The 15,591-nt window shown below is 38.5% G+C and overlaps 1 protein-coding gene across 1 annotated transcript in view; it reads left to right on the plus strand.

Annotated features, from left to right (window-relative positions):
• The window catches only part of arhgef10la (Rho guanine nucleotide exchange factor (GEF) 10-like a), a 419,992-nt gene that overhangs the window by 59,505 nt on the left and 344,896 nt on the right, over positions 1-15,591 (plus strand). The window contains exons 8-11 of the mRNA XM_060910368.1: positions 2,244-2,352; positions 6,201-6,304; positions 9,080-9,157; positions 13,625-13,804. Of these exons, the coding sequence (XP_060766351.1) occupies positions 2,244-2,352; positions 6,201-6,304; positions 9,080-9,157; positions 13,625-13,804 (471 nt within the window). The remainder of the gene's footprint in view (positions 1-2,243; positions 2,353-6,200; positions 6,305-9,079; positions 9,158-13,624; positions 13,805-15,591) is intronic.

The following is a 15,591-nucleotide window of genomic DNA, read 5'->3' on the forward strand; positions in this document are numbered from 1 at the left end:
CCTTTTGTCTGAAAAAGAGAAGGACCCTTATGCATCTGCATAAATTCTGTATAAGCCCTATATAAATAGTTGTGTATTTCCAATCTAAGACATTTAATGTGCATATATTTTAGATACGCATTGTCTTTAAAACTCATGTAAATGCGTGATTAAACATGACATTCACTTATGCCCCTTTTGTCTGAAAAAGAGAAGGACCCTTATGCATCTGCATAAATTCTGTATAAGCCCTGTATAAATAGTTGCACATTTCCAATCCAAGACTTTTACTGTGCACTTTTTTGGGCATGTCTTGTCTTTAAAATTTATTTTTAAATGAGTAATTCACCTGTCATTCATTTATGTTCATCTGAAAAGAGAAGGAACCTTATGCATCTGCATAAATTCTGTACATCTACAGAATTTACATACATAAAACCAAGCCAAAACTTTCTTTTTGGCACAACTTGTTTTGGAAATTCATATGTAAGTCATTATTTAAACTATATCACCTATTTGTGCTAATTTTTTTTTTGAAAAAGAGAAGGAGCCTTATGCATCTACATATTTTCTGTGTAAAAACATTATAATTATTTGCACATAGGCAAGCTAGGGCTTTCATTGTTCATCTTTTTGAGCATGTCTTTTTTTCATTTTACAACTTGTGATTAGCGCCCTGTCATTAATGTCTTATCCTACGTTGTATATTGTGTGATGTAGTTTATGTGGCTTAATAATTTTCCCATCTTTTCATTTCTTTCACCGAAGTGATTTTTAAATGTGCTTAATAATTATAAAATTGTCGACCTGATTCAGTAGGATGGGCTGACTCATTATCTAATGGGAAGAATGAATACTTTCTTCTGCTCTGCCTCAGTCTCCCGGTGCTGTCTGTCTCTCTTTTAAGACCAGTTTATAGTCCATCATTATATATGTACAGCACTGCACTGACAAATGTTGTTGTCATCTGTTATAACATCATTCAGCCATAAACTGAATAGCTAATACACTCAAAGAGACAAACAACTGCTGAAACTTTTATGGTTCTTTTCGACATTACCACAAATCAAATACTTTTTGGTGCAGTGTTTTTTTATGCTGTTGTTATCATGGAATGATGAACTTGAGTACTGCCTTTGCGCTCTGTACTCTGATTTTGCCACAGTAATCTACTTATTATTGCTCATTATTCTGTCCACTTAAAGCTCAATACCTCTCATTAAGTCTGTCCTGATTATTTTGTTGGAAATTTTTGGCACTTTGAACCACTTTTTCCAAACATAAACATGTTTTCATCTTGGATTCTGGGTGGTTTAGGCATTTGATACTGAATAGCAGGTGGATCGAAGTATGATATCCTAATATCCTGCTTGCTGACTCATAATGTTCGACCTTTTCCCCATCATGCCATGTTTCTAGCTCATCTGGCCATAAGGCCGATTGCCATGGCGTGGCGCCCATCATCTACAATTCAGTTAAATCGTACCTCCTCCGTCAGTTCTCCACGGAGTTCCGTTCCGATTGTTTTGTTTGAAAGAACTCATTACTCCGCACAAAACTTCGTTGTTGTTTTGTCAATTTTTTTGCTAACAAGTTAGCAATTAGGCCAAATTAATGAATTTTCCAGGCCTTTTTGTAACGAACGAATTGTACCGAACTGGTAATTCGGTCACCTTCACGAGTTTTCGGACTTTTTTCACTAGAATTGTATCTCTGCTCTCATTTCTCACCTGATTCCAGTTCTGATCAATGTTTTGGGTAGATCTTCCCTCGGGGAACAAAACTTGGTCATTCATTTGTTGATGTTCTTGTTGCAAATACTTTGTTTACAACTTTGTTTATTTTCAGTTAAATCATGTCTCCTCCCTCAGTTCTCAATGGATTTCAGTTCTGATTGTTTTGTTTGAAAGAACTAGACCTTCTGCACAACACTTGCTCATTGTATTGTCAATTTTTTTTTGAATAAGTAATTAAGTCAACTTAACAAATTCTCTTCTGACTAGAATTGCATCTCCTCGCTCATTTATCATATAAATTCAGTTCTGATCTATGTTTTGGATAGATCGTCCCTTGTGGAACAAAATTTAGTCCTTTGTTGAGTTTCCTGTTGTAAACAATTTGCCATGGAGGTTGGTCCTCTATCACATTGTTACATTTCAGTTCTGTTTGATGTTTTGGTAGTCATGATTGTTCTGATGGCAGGCCAGATGAGCTACTACATCTTTGATGTTCTGGTTTCTGGTTTGCTTTCTCCCATGTTTCAGATGCATCAGCTCATGAGGGCAGCACGCAGTGGGACTAAAGATGGCCTGGAGAAGACCAAGATGGCTGTCATGAGAAAAGTTTCCTTTCTACAGAAGAAGGACCAATTAGGTAAAGCAACATTAGTTTCATTTCGGTTCATTTATTCAAATGAGATCTGCATGATGAGCGAAGCATTTCAAGTAAGATCTGAACCAACCAACCAAGCATCCATCCATCCAAGATGGGTGACTGTCTCTATGTAAATCTTCTCTGGTGGGATTAGTGTTTGTATATTTTCTTACAATGTCTTCAAAGTGAAGATGAACAAAATACAACGACATTGCCACAACAGTAATCACCTGTAGTTTATATCAAGATGTGTGTTGTGCTTGGGATTTCCATTCCATGGTACATAGTTACAACCCTAGTGGGTATACACTTACAAAGGTGTTTGCTCAGTCTAGAAATCCAATATCTTACAGTATGTGCTGCACTTCGATAGATTTAATTTATTGATCCCAAGCTGGGAAATTGTTAAACAAATCTTAACATGTTAATATTAACAACAAACAAAATATTATATACATGATTATCCACTGTTGCTCACTGATGGTGTAGCTCACTCCAGTCCCGTCTAGTCCAGAAGGAACGATCTAAAGTTGCGCAATAAATGTTGCAAGCTACATACACTATATACAAGCTATATATAGAAGCTATATCCACCTTGGAATACCTACCTATTTGCCAGAAAGAATCCAAAATGGTGAGGAATTGACTGAAGCGATTTTTGTTGAACTGCTCATTAAGGTTTAATTAGTCCATAACTTCATTAATAATTGTAATTAAGCAAATCTGGGTAGAAGTTATATGCACCCTAGGTACCCCTACCTTCATTCCAGAAAGAATCAAAATTGGTGAAGAATTGAGGGAGAAGAAGCGATTTGTGTGGAAACTGCTCATTAGGGATTGATTAATTACTCCATATCTTCATTATTAATTACAATTATGCAAATTTGGGTATGTATATGCACCCCAGGCAGACCGACCTTCCTGCCAAAAAGAATAAAAGTTGGTGAAGGAATTGAGAGAGAAGAAGTGATTATCATGAAATGTGGATGCCGCCGGATGGACGACAGACAACACATGATGGCATGACTGCATCACCTGTCGGTCGGATGAGCTCATAATTCTTTTGTAAATAATAAAAGATTGCACATTAAGGGAAGGGCCTTTGATATTTGGAATATTCGATATTTGAGAATACAAACGTTTTTCTGTAATGGACAGATGGAAGACCTGATAATAGTGCTTCGGTTTTGCATATAATGGGTAGAAGGGAAAATTGCACAATGAGATACAGTAGTAGTGGCTGCATTTGTGAATAAATTATCATCTGATAATTAAGCATGGTCATGTAGCATCACTGGTCCATTGGGTTTCTTCTGCATTCTTTGGTTTCCTTCTATCTCCCAAAAACCATTCTGAAACCACTGGTGGATTACCTATGCTAAATTTTCCCGAAGTCTGAACGTGTCATCACGGTGCCTTGCTCTGGACTGGTCTCCTATGAAGGAAACATTCCCACCTGTATTCTAACTATTCTTTGGATAGACTCTGGATCCAACTCGACCCTGACCAGGACGAAGCTCTGACTGAAGATGAATTAATTAAAATGGAGGCTTCTAGACTCCGCACTGAAGTCAAACATGACGATACAGACATTTTAGCATCATATCAAGACAGAAAGATCCTAATTGTCATTTCAGATGTTGACTTATTGCAGCAATGTGGCTCAAATATAATACTAAATGTGTCGATTCTGCCTGAAATTATTACTATTCCGGTCATTAACTACAATGCTTACCAAAACCTGTTTGAGAATCCGAAGGATTTTGTGTGTCTCTATCAGTGAGATCATTTTTCAGGCTCCTTTGCAATTCTTTGTGATGTGAAAGTGTGTTTGGATGGAGCTTAGGACAGCTTGCTTACATGCTGCTTCAGATTTGCAGCTTGGTTTTTTTTTTTTTCAACCCTCACCAAGTTAAGCACAAACAGGAATAAAATAGACAGAGCAACTTTCAGAACAGAAATCCAGGTCTAGACAACTAATGAGAGAATCGAAGGCAATAGTGGTAAGGAAACATACCTGGAGAACATTCAGATGTAAACTTGAAAGGAACCAAGACTGAATAAAGGGTAAACAATTCTTCTCTGGTCTGGGAAGAGGGTCTTGGACCAAACAAAATAATGATTTGTAAAAAAAAAATCCACCACCACCACCCACCCCCAAACTATATCCAAAACTGATGTGATGTGCTAAACTGGAAGAGATTTTTTTTAAAACGATCCCATTAACCCTTTGATGCAAAACATGGGTCAAAAGTGACCCGGCTGAGTTTTTATCTTCTATATCTTTGCAATAAATTAATTCCATCATTCAGTATTCAAGGTATTCCTCAGTTAACTTGTTTTTGATCATCATACATCCTTATTTTATTTTTTCCTTTCTTACTTTTTGAATAAAAACCCTTTTTGTATCACTACCCTTCAAATGCACAACATGGGTCAAAAACGACCTGCATTCATTTTCCAGGTTATTTCATGTACGGCTGAGTGTTTCTATGATCTACTTTTGAAATAAATTCATTTTGTCATTTACTTCTCCAAATATGCAGTAAATATCTTGTTTTTGTTTCGCACAAATCATCATTTTTATTTTTCCTTTCTTAAGTTATGAACAAGCACAGCTTTTGTAATTCTACATCAAGTTTACACACATGGGTCAGAACCGACCCGCATGCATTTACTCCAGCGTTTGGTGGGAACTGTGAATTGTGCTTGTGTCGGACATTTCACAGCTCAGCACAGCGCCCTTTGCCCATCTAATACATGGAAGTAATGTTTTTCAATTGTTCTAACATTACCTTAGAAAAAAATTGATGATGTTTAGGTTCCCTTGAGAGTGAGTAGATTACTTGTCAGAAAGTTACAAGTAATTACTATTAGCTACCGAGCTGTTGACATATTCTACTTTAGTTAGCTAATTTTATTGTAGTTGGCTTAGCTAATGACATAGTTAATCAATAAATAACTGGCCCCATTCACTGCTAAAGTAATTACTTGAAACAAATTATTATTATTATAGTATTAAGACGTTTAATTTTAAATCACACTTGGATGACCCATGTGTAGTAATATAAAAAGTATTTTTGTTCATAAAGTAGGAAAGAAAAAATTAAATTAATGATTTGTGGTAATTAAAAACAAGATATTTAAAGAATAATTGGAATATTCAATCATAAAATAAATTGATTTCAAATGATAGAGCAAAGAAAAACTCAGTCAGCATGAAATAACCTGGAAAATGAATGCGGGTCATTTTTGACCCATGTTGTGCATTAGAAGGGGTGTGCATACCATATGTTTTACATCAAAGGGTTAAATATGAACCCAAAACCCCTTCACGACCCTGAACCCCCAACCCTGCCAAAATGGACATGCAAACATCTCATCTCACTCATTATCTGTAGCCGCTTTATCCTGTTCTACAGGGTCGCAGGCGAGCTGGAGCCTATCCCAGCTGACTACGGGCGAAAGGCGGGGTACACCCTGGACAAGTCGCCAGGTCATCACAGGGCTGACACATAGACACAGACAACCATTCACACTCACATTCACACCTACGCTCAATTTAGAGTCACCAGTTAACCTAACCTGCATGTCTTTGGACTGTGGGAGAAACCGGAGCACCCGGAGGAAACCCACGCGGACACGGGGAGAACATGCAAACTCCACACAGAAAGGCCCTCGCCGGCCACGGGGCTCGAACCCGGACCTTCTTGCTGTGAGGCGACAGCGCTAACCACTACACCACTGTGCCGCCCACATGCAAACATCAGGTCATTAATTCTATGCTCTACAGAGAAGTAATCAAACTCTCTTTCCGTAACTTCTGCCCTCTCTGTGTATCACTACAGATGAAGCAGAAGATGATGCCGGCTATCTGGATGTGCTAGTTTCTGAGGCCAAGCATCCTCCTGCACACCTGGGCCCAATGCCAGAGGGACTTAGCAGTCACCAGGTCTCTGTGTGTGTGTGTTTGAAGTAATTCAAAGAGAAGGAATACTTTTTAAAGTGCTTAAAGTTTCTGTCTTCACAATCCAATTATTGCTGGAGGAACCAGTCTCAAGTCATTTTCTCTGTTGACTTGGAATTGTCATTAACATTTTTATTTGGACTTGGTCATTGTTCTTGCTAAATTAGGTCTTGATCTTGATGGACAGCTTGTAAAACTAATGTTTGAATTGTCTTTTGGTTTTGCATGAGCAAAATTGGCAAGGAGTCTTTTTTTTTTAGAGAAAACAGCCTAATTATTGGTGGAATGTTGGTGTATGAATGAAGCTAACTAAGGCAACGGCACACGACAATGGCAACGGGATTTTTTTTTTTAAATATCGCGTCCACATGGGCAACGGATCAGTAAAATATTAGGTACATATGGCAACGCAACACTTGCTGAAAACGATGCAATACACATGCCACACCTCTACGTGCGCTGTAAGACGGTCCCATCGGAGACACCAGAACAATAGAAGAAGTAGACACATGCGCATAAACCCCTTCTTCTGTAGCATCAGCCACATAAAGTTTTGATTATTAATCAGTAGCGTAAAACGAAAGACTCGGAAAGAGGAATGAATGGGGGTAGATGGAAGCCGGTACGCCAACATTCTGATATCCTCCAGAATTCTTTAATGGTCTGGAATAAATTGAATGCTACATGTTGATGGATTACTTTGTTCTTCTACGCCCTTTTTGAGGAATGTATTGTCAGACTTAAACCAACATCTGAAGAGGTGAGATCGCTCCTTTTTTTTTTTCCTATTTTTGCTGGCGGGATTGTTTTTGTTTTTGGAAAGCGCACGGGCGGTGCGCGGTTTGGTACTGCTTCCGCAGTGTTTGGACTAAAGACTCTGCCCTAAAGGCTATTCTCTCTCTCTCTCTCTCTCTCTCTCTCTCTCACTTTGCACCATTACACAATAAATATTCACAGTGAAAATATTTTGTAAGCACGTTTCATGAACCAAGTTATAGGATTTGTTGACAACTCGCATCGAGTTCGTTACACTTCTACCCGGCGTGAAGCACTGACAGTCATGTGGTTGTGACGTTATCGTAAACAAATCCGTTCTACTCATCCAGACGACTTCGCAACGGCACCGTTGCCAGATTTTTCCACTCTGGAACCTGTTCTCAAAAGATTTCGTTTTGGGGCACCCAATACGCCGGTGCCGTGTGGACGCCAGGCCGAAACGATAAACAATTTTATCAGATTCACCTGAATCCGTTGCCGTGTGGACAGGGCCAAAGTTGAGAGGACTAGGATAGTTGGTTCAAGTTTAAGACCAGGTGTTGACAGAAATCTTGTTTACCAATGCCTTTTTCATCTTTGCAAATGTGACAGCCATTTTACAACAGACCCCTTGTGTAATATGGAGTAAAACTCTCAAAAATCACATCTTTGTTGAAGAAATATCACTGGCTTGCATATGCCCAAATAAATGATGAATGTTAACCCAATTATTAACTCATCTGGCCATAAGGCTGATGAGCTGTTGCCATGGCATGGCGTCCATCCATCATCCATGATTCAGTTAAATCGTATCTCCTCCATCAGTTCTCCACAGAGTTCCATTCCACTTGTTTTGTTTGAAAGAACTCATCACTCCGCACAAAACTTGGTCATTGTTTTATCAAATTTTTTTTTTTTTTGCTCACGAGTTAGTAATTAGTCCAAATTAACGAATTTTCCAGGCCTCTCACTCGGATTGTATCTCCTCTCTCGTTTCTCATCCAATTTCAGTTCTGATCGATGTTTTGGGTAGATCTTCCTTTGAGGAACAAAACTTGGTCATTTGTTTGTTGATTTTCTTGTTGTAAACAATTTGTTTGCAACTTTTTTTTTTACAATTTTGTTTATTTTCAGTTATATCATGTCTCCTCCTTCAGTTCTCAATGGATTTCAGTTCTGATTGTTTTATTTGAAAGAACTCGACCTTCTGCACAAAACTTGTCAAGTTTTGGGAACAAATTAGTCATTAGGTCAACTTAACACATTTTCTTCTGACTAGAATTGTATCTCCTCTCTCAGTTAACATACAAATTCAGTTCTGATCAATGTTTTGGGTCGATCTTCCCTCGGGGAACAAGATTTAGTCCTTTGTTGAGTTTCCTGTTGTAAACAATTTGTTGTGGAGGTTGGTCCTCTCTCACATTGTCATGTTTCAGTTCTGTTTGATGTTTTGGTTGTCATGGCTGTTTTGATGGTAGGCCAGATGAGCTACGACATTCTTGATGTTCTGGTATGTCTAAATCTATTGGCCTTGGATGATTCCGCAGGAGTCTATGCAGTTCTTAAGAAAATTGATAAATTTGGTCTGGAATATATGAAAGTGAAATAAACACTTGGCTTTAAGATTCTGTCTTTCATCAATCTTGGTTTGTCCTGGTCTTGGACTTGACAGTGGCAGCCTTGAATCCTTTCAGCGTAATGCTACCAATTGTACAAGTGCTGAATAGTCGGCAAAGGCAACACAGCTGAACCAGTACTTAAGAAGCAGATCCAACATTTTTGTTTGTTTGTCCAATTTATTTATTTTATTTTGATCATTTAATTAAAATTTTAAGGACTTGCACTTAGTGGTTGCTCAGAGTTGAACAGGAATGCATGCAGTAGAGTTAGAAGAAGGACGAATTCACAGGACTACATAACACCTTTTCATGCCAACTGACAATTTAGTTAGATACTCAAAATAGTGAAATCATTTACACTTTGAATTATTTTCTCTTTCTTCAGATTGTTCGGCGTCACATTCTGAGCTCCATTGTGCAAAGTGAAAGGAGTTACTTGGAGTCTCTTAAAAGAATCCTTCAAGTGAGTCACTTCTGAGTGGTTCTGGGTTGGATTTTAATCACAAAAATGATCCCAAATCAGAAATATCAATCTGAAAATTTCTGTAACGAGTATACCATATATTTAACAATTATTCCATGAAATCAAGTCGCACATGAGCTGATGGCTGATGAGGTGCGTAACACCGAGTCGACTATAAGCCATGTATGACGAGATTGAGTGGAATAACTGTTTTATTCTATCCACATTCACTGGATTTTGAGAACCAGAGCATTTTTATTTATTTATTTTTTACAAGTTCTATTAAAAAAAAAAAAAAAAAACTTTATACAAAACGTCCAACAAAATCATTTCCTTTTAGGTAAACTTCTTAAAAACCTATCAATGGCGGCACGAATTGACTTTAGTGTTGTTTTTTTGTAGAAAGTGCCGTCTTGCTGTCATGGTATAGAATAGCTTTAGACATTTATTTAATTCGTCCTTGGACATTTCAGTTCTGTAATTTTCAAACTTCTTTGAGCTTTTGAACCAGTCTAAAAAAATTCCACAAATTTTAATGCTTAAAGATGAAGAATGTAAACAAACCGGTGAAATGACAGGAGCAATTTGTGAAAAATGGGATAATAAGAATAATAATCCTTGAAAAATGAAAAAAAAGGTATGTTCTTACCATCAAATACTTTTATTTCATATTTTGTTTCTTTTTTTGTATTTTTGGGGTTTTGTTTTCAAGTAGAGTTTTTATTTCATCCTCGGTTGGTTTAGCAACACGCTCCACCATTTTGTTTTTCTCTACTCACGGTATATGAGCTGATATCCTAGTAGTAGAGTAGCCAATTGGCGTGCACGATTGCTCATATCTGGTGAATGTGGATAGAATAATATAATTTACTCAAAAGTAGATTTAAAATATTTTGTCAGTTGAGTTGAACTTGGGTTTGTGGTGTTTCCTGCTTTTACATTACAAAAATTAAATTTGCTATGTGATTTACAGAAATAAAATCGTGATTTAAATAAATAAATAAATAAATAAATAAAATACTCCCTAACAATTTGAGGGAATTCCCAGAGATCCAAAAAGTATAAAAAAGTAAAGATTACAGAATTGCTAAAGTAATTTTTTGCTCTTAGATTTTAGTCAGTCATGCTCATAAGTACGTATGTCTTCATGAGGAAAAATGTATGATGTTTTATCGTGAAATAATACATTGGTTAGAATCTAATTGTTGGCCAATTGATGTAGTAAAAAAATGACACTTCAGGACACACTGTTATAGGAAACCAATGTCAACTTCAGGGTGGTAACAGTAACTGCCATAATAATAATAATAATAATAATAATACAACCCCGATTCCAAAAAAGTTGAGACTAAGTACAAATTGTAAATAAAAATGGAATGCAATAATTTACAAATCTCAAAAACTGATATTGTATTCACAATAGAACATAGACAACATATCAAATGTCGAAAGTGAGACATTTTGAAATTTCATGACAAATATTGGCTCATTTGAAATTTCATGACAGCAACACGTCTCAAAAAAGTTGGGACAGGGGCAATAAGAGGCTGGAAAAGTTAAAGGTACAAAAAAGGAACAGCTGGAGGACCAAATTGCAACTCATTAGGTCAATTAGCAATAGGTCATTAACATGACTGGATATAAAAAGAGCATCTTGGAGTGGCAGCGGCTCTCAGAAGTAAAGATGGGATGAGGATCACCAATCCCCCTAATTCTGCACCGACAAATAGTGGAGCAATATCAGAAAGGAGTTCGACAGTGTAAAATTGCAAAGAGTTTGAACATATCATCATCTACAGTGCATAATATCATCAAAAGATTCAGAGAATCTGGAAGAATCTCTGTACGTAAGGGTTAAGGCCGGAAAACCATACTGGGTGCCCGTGATCTTCGGGCCCTTAGACGGCACTGCATCACATACAGGCATGCTTCTGTATTGGAAATCACAAAATGGGCTCAGGAATATTTCCAGAGAACATTACCTGTGAACACAATTCACCATGCCATCCGCCGTTGCCAGCTAAAACTTTATAGTTCGAAGAAGAAGCCGTATCTAAACATGATCCAGAAGCGCAGATGTCTTCTCTGGGCCAAGGCTCATTTAAAATGGACTGTGGCAAAGTGGAAAACTGTTCTGTGGTCAGACGAATCAAAATTTGAAGTTCTTTATGGAAATCAGGGACGCCGTGTCATTCGGACTAAAGAGGAGAAGGACGACCCAAGTTGTTATCAGCGCTCAGTTCAGAAGCCTGCATCTCTGATGGTATGGGGTTGCATTAGTGCGTGTGGCATGGGCAGCTTACACATCTGGAAAGACACCATCAATGCTGAAAGGTATATCCAGGTTCTAGAGCAACATATGCTCCCATCCAGACGACGTCTCTTTCAGGGAAGACCTTGCATTTTCCAACATGACAATGCCAAACCACATACTGCATCAATTACAGCATCATGGCTGCGTAGAAGAAGGGTCCGGGTACTGAACTGGCCAGGCTGCAGTCCAGATCTTTCACCCATAGAAAACATTTGGTGCATCATAAAACGGAAGATACGACAAAAAAGACCTGACAGTTGAGCAACTAGAATCCTACATTAGACAAGAATGGGTTAACATTCCTATCCCTAAACTTGAGCAACTTGTCTCCTCAGTCCCCAGACGTTTACAGACTGTTGTAAAGAGAAAAGGGGATGTCTCACAGTGGTAAACATGGCCTTGTCCCAACTTTTTTGAGATGTGTTGTTGTCATGAAATTTAAAATCACCTAATTTTTCTCTTTAGATGATACATTTTCTCAGTTTAAACATTTGATATGTCATCTATGTTCTATTCTGAATAAAATATGGAATTTTGAAACTTCCACATCATTGCATTCCATTTTTATTTACAATTTGTACTTTGTCCCAACTTTTTTGGAATCGGGGTTGTAATAATAATACCCTTTATTAGGCGCAGGGTTTCAAAAGCTGACACTTATTTCCATGAAAGCTGTGCATAACATAAATATGAATGAATGGCAAATATATAATCACAAATAGAAGAAATAAAAATGAATAATGTGGATAAAATATTAAAACATAGCAATTTGTATTGACCATGGAAAGTTTAAGAAATCGTGTGAAAGTTATAATAACTTAGAATTTTGAGTACACTGGACAATTTAGAGTTCCTCTACATCGTTGATTATTTTCCGAGAACATCATGCTTTATTTCTTACGTCTGGCATTTCTGAGCTTATCACAGCAATTTCTAATGATCCGAATAAGTCAAGCTAATTCGTTATTTCAGTGCCGTCCCTTGCTTCTTCTGTCACATCGATTTTAAAATGTCACGTTTTCTCATTGACTCAGTGAATATATAAACCTCTGACTGCACCTGGAATATAATGGCTGGAATATCTACAGACGATTTCAGAGTCTAAGCTTGAAATGAAGCCCGAGTTTTAATGTGTTTTATAATCACATTCGTACTGAGTTATGCATCCTTTTAAACGAAACCCAATATGCCGTCTCCGAGTCGAGTTACATGTATCGCAGCAGGTGCAGGCAAAAACATTTATTATCATTTCAGTTCCCTTCCCAGGCAGAGGCACGAGTCCAAATTGAATCACGGATCAATGACAAATGGGTCCTATATGAAATCTAGTCCATCTGGATCCATGCGAGTTCCCCTTTTGTTGTGGAATGAAAGCTCTGTCTGCAGTCTTTTGCTTTTTATGTCATCGTGCTAATGTACTCAACAAGTGCATTTGGCAAGAAAGCTATATAAACTAGATGGATCAGTAATTGGTGAGGGTGTAACCCCCCCCCCCCCCCCAAAAAAAAAAAAAAAAAAAAAAAAAACCTTGAAAAATTGAGTTCTGGAGCTGTAGCTGGAGGCCTTGTTGGAGAAGCAGAGGCATTCTCAGCCTTAATTTGTCCTTGTCGATAATTCATTAGCAGTGGAGAATATGGGGAAAGAAAGAAAGACGTCATGAAAAATCTATTGTTTCCACAGTCTGACTACACATTATCTTAGCTTTTAATGGCTAAAAACTTCACTGCTTATTCATGCACATGTTTATTGTGTGTGTGTGTCCTAAGTGCTTAAAAGCGTCCCCAAGACTGTCCCTAGGAAAGAGGATAATATATCCTCCTGGCTTTGATTTGAGCGCTAATAATGCAGGATGTATTGAGTACAGCATGACTAAACTCAGCTTTATTAACAAGGAAAATTGCCCGAGCTAAAGAAATGAATAAAACGACCATAGGACATTGAAGCCTTGATGAGCATCATCCTTAAATCAAATCATTCATTTTTTTTAATATACAATTTACCACTTCCTGTCCGAATGCACTTAAATCTGACTTTATGTTCACCTGCATCCCGATTTTCTTACCCTTAGGCACTTTCAAGGTAAAACGAGTGACAATCACTTCTTAGCATGACCGCTCACTCACTGAAAAAAAAAAATTCCCATTATTCCACAGGAGTACCAGAGGCCGTTGTTGGAGGCTGAGCCTCGCATCCTGAGCCCGAGGAAGATCAGGCCTATTTTCTTCCGTGTGCGGGAGATCACTCAATGCCACTGCATGTTCCAGATTGCTTTGGCTTCCCGTGTGGCAGAGTGGGACGCTAGTGAGAAGATTGGCGACCTCTTTGTTGCCTCGGTGAGAGATACACTTATTTTTTTTCTGCCAAACATTTCACTGTGGTTCAGCGTAGCTGGCGCCTTAACCCTTAACCTTAGCTTTAGATTTAAAATCTACATTTTAGGGCGTATTCACACCTACGTTGTTTGGTCCGGACCAAATGACCAAACGAACCAAATTTCCCTTGGTCCGGACCTTTTGGGTTGGTCTGAATACAAACCACAGAACTCTGGTCCGGACCAAACAAGCGGACCGAGACCGAGCTGCAAGGTCGGACTCGGTCCGGACCAAAGGAACCCTGGTGCGGACCTTTTGGAGTAGTGAAAGCAGACCGGACCTAATCTGACAGTTTTGCTTTTTTGTACCTCGGGAGCTTCCGTCGTTTGTCGAGCATTATGGGAAACAGAGTCTTGACACTCCACCGCAAAGTGCAAACACTGTTTCGGTTGTCAAGGGAACCTTACAACAGTCGTTCAGTCATTCAGACCAGTGGTAGGCTAGACTACAGAGTACAAAAAATGAGTAGGGGGCAAACGTGGGCCGAGGAAGAAACGCGTACCCTTGTGGATATATGGGCAGATATCCACATATCTGAGCTTTTGGAGAGAACACACAAAAATGCCGACGTGTTTGCTGTATTCAGTGAGAAAATGAAGAAGGGGTTCACGTGCTCCCCAGAACAATGTCGGCTAAAAGTGAAGAAACTCCGTCAGACCTACATTAAAATCAGGGACATTCTTTCAAAAAGTGGCGGTACTAGCGACGCAAAAAAAGAAATTCATCTATTACGATGGATAAGGCGAATATCCCGACACATACCTCCTCCGTCTTGCGTGAAGAGCCAGAACTGTCACAACATGATGTGCGCTCATCAGCGCTATCCTCCGTAGCCGCCTTGCCCTTTGAAGTCGTCGTTGATAAATTACTTGTACAACAGCATAGTAATCGCACAATTGTGAAAACAGTAAAAACTGGAAAAAACATATAGCTTTGATGACATTAAAAAGAATAACAGCACGGAAAGCCTCCATGACTACTTTTGAACTTAACGCTTTGTGCGCGTGTCGTCTCTGACCAATAGCTGAACGACCTCAGGGCGCGCGGCTTTGTTGACAGATTTTGGTCCGCTTACTAAAATGTACAGTGTGAAAGCGAACCGCGCCAAAATGAAAAAATAAAAAAAACATTTGGTTCGGACTAAAGCAAGTGAACTATCGAACTATCCTGGTCTGAATACACCCTTAAACTTAGATTTTAGGGCCTAAAGGTTAGAGAAGCAGCCTTGGGCCCAAAGGGTTGCGAGTTTGAGACGCTGGCCTGGCAGGAAACATCCATGGCTTGAGTGCTCTTGAGCAAGGCACCTAACCCCCAAGTGCTCTCCAGGAGCTGGGTACATGTGCTCATTGTACGTCGCTCTGGATAAAAGCGTCTGCTAAATGCCTGGAATGTAATTAAAAAATCCTAACCAAGATGTTTGAATCCTGTCTACTCATATCATTATAATTTGATGATTAGGAAACAAAGCTGGAGAACCGAGCCTGCGTGACATAAATGCGACCCAACCGTAAATGCGACCCAACCATAAATGCTAAAAAATTGATATAACGTGTGCTTTAACAATTAGTGGACAAAAGGAATGGTGTCGATGTAGATTTTTATAATGGATGCATGTATATGTGTTTTTGAATTCTTCTCAGAAAGAGTGACCAAGTTGCCCATAATATTTCATTCATTCATCTTTGTAACTCCTTTATCTTGGTCAGGGTCATGGGGGATCTGGGTAACACTGGGTGCCATATTAGACA

Source organism: Neoarius graeffei, chromosome 26 (genome assembly GCF_027579695.1).
Source record: "Neoarius graeffei isolate fNeoGra1 chromosome 26, fNeoGra1.pri, whole genome shotgun sequence".
Classification (NCBI taxonomy): Eukaryota; Metazoa; Chordata; class Actinopteri; order Siluriformes; family Ariidae; genus Neoarius; species Neoarius graeffei.